This window comes from Octopus bimaculoides, chromosome 29, assembly GCF_001194135.2.
Source record: "Octopus bimaculoides isolate UCB-OBI-ISO-001 chromosome 29, ASM119413v2, whole genome shotgun sequence".
NCBI lineage: Eukaryota > Metazoa > Mollusca > Cephalopoda > Octopoda > Octopodidae > Octopus > Octopus bimaculoides.
Window position 1 is genome coordinate 686,650 of NC_069009.1, and position 5,560 is coordinate 692,209.

The window sequence follows — 5,560 nt, forward strand, 5'->3', positions numbered from 1 at the left end:
TATATACACACACACACAAGGTGGCCCAAAAGTAGGTTTACAGTTATCACATAGGTACTTTAAATTTCTTTTAAAACATTTTATTACATTAAAATTTCTATCTTACAATCATATTGTTTATGGACATCTTAAACAGCCTTCTTTGGACTGTTCACAGATGTCTTCAGTCACAAAAGTCTTAGGGCGTCCAGCTTTTGGTGCATTACTCACTGAACCTGTGGTATCAAATTTATTTCTTATCCGATAAATTGTTTGGCGTGAAGGTGGAGGAGTATGAAAGGTTTCTTGCCATGCTGCGAGCACCTGCTCAGTATTTCATGGTGATGTATATACGTACATATGTGTGTGTGTGTGCTCAAACATACATTGTGCTGGTACTATTTATAATAAAGATATCTAAATGGTCTCAATTTACCGGTCACACAATGTATTTTACTGATTGGTCATTCCCCCATCATGTAACACAGCAATGCTACAATGCAATGTTTACTAAAGGTAATAAACCAGTTTTAGGGCAATATATTGTTCGATATAGTCTTTGTTGAAGAATCTTGGGTGTGTCGTGCGAGTTGCATCTGTTGTTTTCAACATACGTAATGTCCTTGATTTCGTTACTTACTTTAACATTAAATCTTCCATTTTTTTATTCAGTCATTAGACTGTGACCAAGCTGGAGCACGGCATTGGAGAAGTTTTAGTCGAACGAATCGCCTCAAGTACTTATTTTCTGTCTAAGCCTTGCACTTAATCTCTCAGTTTTCTTTTGTCGAGCTGCTGGATTACGAGAACGTAAACACACCTACATTGGTTGTCAAGTGGTAGTGGGGGATAAAAACAGATACAAAGATAAACACACACACACACACATATATATATATATGTATGTATGTAGTTCTATAAATGTTTAATAATTTTCATACAATACATTTCTCTATTATTATATATATTTCTGTATTTAGATATTCTAAATAAACTTTTAAAATTGTTACATAATATTCAAATACCTTTTAACAACTTTTTTTGTAAGGAAAATGGGCATTATCATACAGACCAGACCAAAGGCCAGATAGTACATATATCTGCGAGCTGGCAGAATCATTAGAGTGCCGGGTGAAATGCTTAGCGCTATTTCGTCTGCCGTTACGTTCGAAGTTCAAATTCCGCCAAGGTCGACTTTGCCTTTCATCCTTTCGGGGTTGATAAATCAAGTACCAGTTACGCACTGGGTCGATGTAATCGACTTAATCCCTTTGTCTGTCCTTGTTTGTCCCCTCTATGTTTAGTCCCTTGTGGGCAATAAAGAAACAACATATATAAATGTGTGCATACATGTGATAGAATTACATCACCAATCACAAAATTATTATTGTGATTCTTTGTTGATTTGTTAAAAAAAAAAAATAAATAAAACATATATTGGGGGAATATTGAAAAGTTTGCTGCTTATTTAAAGAAGCTTTGTTCACTAGATGACCCGTGGGTGACAAATCATGATACAGCTGAAATAATCATAAAATGTACTTCAGAATCATCACATTCTTACAGAACGTACTGACAATAAGTTTATCAGAAAACACAAACATTTTCATTTTCTGTTTCAACAGATTAATTTTGCCGTATACAGAACGAAAGTTATACATTTATGGTATTGCACAACAGCTTTTTAGTAAAGTTCTGCATCAGAAAAACAACCTAAAAAAAAATAAAAAAAACAACATGCAAAGAAAACCAAAAATGAAAGACATCTGGAAAGAGAAATAAATTTCAACAAAGATGTTTTTTTACAGAATAATTTTATTTTTTATGATACTGGAGTTATAAAATAAAATGATAAAATTTGTACAAAAACAAAATGGGAATTAACTCATAAATCTAATAAATTATGCATAAAGCCTTTCACTTGCTGCAGGGAACAGTTTACTCCTCTCATTTGCAGGGTTTTTTTGTTGATCCCTCACTTGCAAGGGACAACAGTTAACCTCTCACTTGCATCAGATAACAGTTGACTCCTCTCACTCGCAATAAAGTCTTTTGTTTGTTTTTTTTTTATTCAGCCCAGCATTCATTTGCAATTATCAGTTAATGTACTACTTGCTCTTTTCTACAGATCAGAAGGAATATATTTTGTTGAAGCAAGTGACTGTGTGTTTATATCGTTTGGAAAACCCAACACATGTAATCAATTGCCTCCTGTGAGAGAAGGATTTACCAATCATTAACACTGATATGGCTTCTCCACCGTATGAATCAGTTAGTGTTCAGTTAAGTGAAAATTTCAAGAGAATGATTTACTCAGACGTCACATCAATTTGGCTTCTCACCTGTATGGCTTCGTTTATGTTCAATTAAAGTATGATTTCCAGAGAATGATTTACCACAGATATCGCAGTGATATGGTTTTACTCCTGAATGAATGAGTTTGTGTTTAGTTAAGTTACCTTTCTGAGAGAATGATTTACCACAGACGTCACAGCCGTGTGGTTTCTCACCTGTATGAATGCGTATGTGTTTACTTAAGCTATTACTTCTAGAAAATGATTTATCGCAGATGTCGCAGGTGTATGGTTTATCTCCAGTATGACTATGTTTGTGTTTACTTAAGTTACTACTCGTAGAAAATGATTTATTACAGATGTCACAGTGATGGGGTTTATCCCCTGTATGAATGCGCTTATGTTCAACTAAGTTATGACTTCGAGAGAATAATTTATCACAGATATCACAGTGATATGGCTTATATCCTGTATGAATGCGTATGTGTATATTTAAGGTACTTTTTAAAGTGAATGATTTACCACAGATATCACACTCGTATATCTTCTCATCTGTGTGAATGCGCATGTGACAAGTTAGGTTGCTGCTTTTAGAGAACGATTTACCACAGATATCACAGTGATATGGTTTCTCTCCTGTATGAATGTGTTTGTGTTCAGTTAAGTGGTGAGTCTGAGAAAACGATTTGCCACAGACATCGCATTGATATGGTTTCTCTCCTGTATGAATACGTTTGTGTTTAGTTAAGTGATGATTTACAGAGAACGATTTGCCACAAACATCACAGCCAAATGGCTTCTCTCCTGTGTGAATGCGTTTGTGTTGAATTAAATAAAAAGTCTTAGGAAATGATTTACCACAGACATCACAGGAATATGGCTTATTTTTTCTGTGAATAAGTTCATCAGCAGTGAGTTTATCCTTTTCAGAAAATGACATATTACAGCTATTACAATGCTACGATTTTCTCATCATAATATATATTTTCATATCTGCAGAGTTTTATATTTTATTCAAAACAAATATTTTCTTTGCTAAATTTTCATGAACAGCAATCTTTGTTAACATCCACAGCCATGGCAAATTTCTTTGTCATCTGATTTTAATTAGAATCCAGAACCACCTTGTACACATCCACTCAGTGAAATAGGGACATTTTACAATTAATTTTAGTCCAGAGAAAATATCTAAAACAAATTCTATAGTGGGCTTATAAAAGTCAATGTAATATCTCTTCTGCTTTAAACGCCCTATATATCATGTTCCTTTAATCTTTCACAGCTGATAAATACTGAGGATACATCCGAGGTAAATTAGAATTCTTTAGTGACAAGGTCATGTGATATCCTGAAATAACAGAGAAACAGCATAAGTTATAGAGGATACTTAAACCGAGATCCAGCAGTGAAAATGTTACTATACTTTTATACTGATTAGCTGCAGCTATAAACATTTATCCAAACAACAGAAATTTAGTTTTAAATTTGTTAAAACTGTGCCAAAATTTGAAACTATTGTTAGTCCCACAGACATATAATCCTAAAACCAAAGGGCAGAATTCTGCTTTAAACACCCTTAACAACTAGTCATAATTTTTTTTTTTCCTTTTTAGAATTTTCTGAAAATTTTTACGAATTTGTATTCTAAACACTGGAATTCAGACGATTATGCAAAAAAAAAAAAGTGTGATTTAAGGGGTATTTAGCTGTTATTTTTAGCACCTCACATGGTCACTTCATACTGTTATCGTTTGTCATTCTGGCTTATCGCTGGGATTTAAGCCAAAAATTCAGACTGTCCGTATTTTAAACTGTGATTTAAAATGCTTTTATATATATATATATATATATATATATATTGAAAGATTAAAAAAAAGGGGATTCGTTTTCATAATCGTATGAATAAATTCGCAAAAAACAAACAGTTATGCCTTGCATAGAATATAATTCTGCTACCAAAGGTTTTAAGTGGTGACTATTGTCCTCATAGAACAATGGCGATGCGCAGAAATGACAGATTATTAAATGCATTTTTTAAGGCTCCTTGCTTCCCCATTGTTTTGAAATGTCAGATACAAAAATAAAAACATTGTAAAAATATCCTATCAAAAAACGGAGACATCATAAACTCATGTGCGACAACTATTCCCCAAAGTTCGTTTACATTTATGCTTTAATAAATTATTCGAATATTTGAAAATGTCTTGAATACTTACGGAAATGCCTGAAATCGAAAATTCTTAAAGACTGTGTGAGGTGGTAGTGATGCTTGGGGAAATGTATCGTAATGGATATTGTTATAAAACATGATTAAAAGGTAACTGGGAAAGGATGAAACAGCAACAACAACACGGTACCAGTGTGATACTAGAAATTAAAAAGACATGTAATGCGCACGCAAAGAAAGACAACTCATGTTATGACCCTAACTCCTTTGTATATAATAATCATTATCTCGTTAATTAAAGTTTGTGTTCGTATTTTAGCTTCCGTTGCTTTCAAATATAACACAATATAAATTATGCAGCAATTTCTTTTCAGCAATTATTTAAGAGATATCTCACATTAATGATTTGCAAATGACATTGAAGCGGAAGTGACGTCAGAGGTAGAGACTGTTAATTCATGGGCCGAGATAAGAGATCTTTTTCGCTGAGAAGGCAGCAGGTTCGAATCTCGTCACAGGTAGCCACTGCAACCTGAATCTCTTTGTTTGATTGAGGAAAGAAAAGATATTTTCGCTCCTCTTTCTCGTCGTAAAAATACTGAAACAACCTGGGTGAATAAGGTAATTTTTTCTATTATTTACGTAAAACAACAACCTCAGATACAAAACAGAAGGGGCCACAATAGAAACGAAATGCTGGACTCCCCAATTATCGACTAAAATTCTAAATCATGGTGTTTTATTGTCTTTAAATATAATAATTAAGTCAGTTTAATTAGTCTTAAGGAAACGCACAGTATTAAATTGATGTTTTTTTGTTGTTGTTGTTTTCGCTGGTATTTGTCTTTCCTTCGATTTAGGATTTGAATTTTAGGGGCTTATGCAGTTTCGCAACTCTCCTTGAAAAATGTATTTTTTTCTGAAAAATATTTTTCGTATTCGTACGTTTTGGATGGCACAGAGATTACGAATATGCAAAAAAAAAAAATAATAATTTTAACCCCGCCTCCCCCAATTTAAATTTTTTAATTTTGTTTACTTTAAAGAAATCATAGCGAATTGACGAACATATGCAAATCGAAATAAAATACAAACAAAAACATTAAAGTGAAAAGAATTT

General features: G+C 33.1%; 1 protein-coding gene across 1 annotated transcript in view; it reads right to left on the reverse strand.

Annotated features, from left to right (window-relative positions):
- Positions 1 to 1,776: 1,776 nt before the first annotated feature.
- Positions 1,777 to 5,560, reverse strand: part of LOC106877425 (zinc finger protein 208) — a 33,210-nt gene continuing 29,426 nt past the window's right edge. Inside the window, exon 6 of the mRNA XM_052977810.1 lies at positions 1,777 to 3,231. Within this exon, the coding sequence (XP_052833770.1) occupies positions 2,305 to 3,231 (927 nt within the window). The 3' untranslated portion in view covers positions 1,777 to 2,304. The remainder of the gene's footprint in view (positions 3,232 to 5,560) is intronic.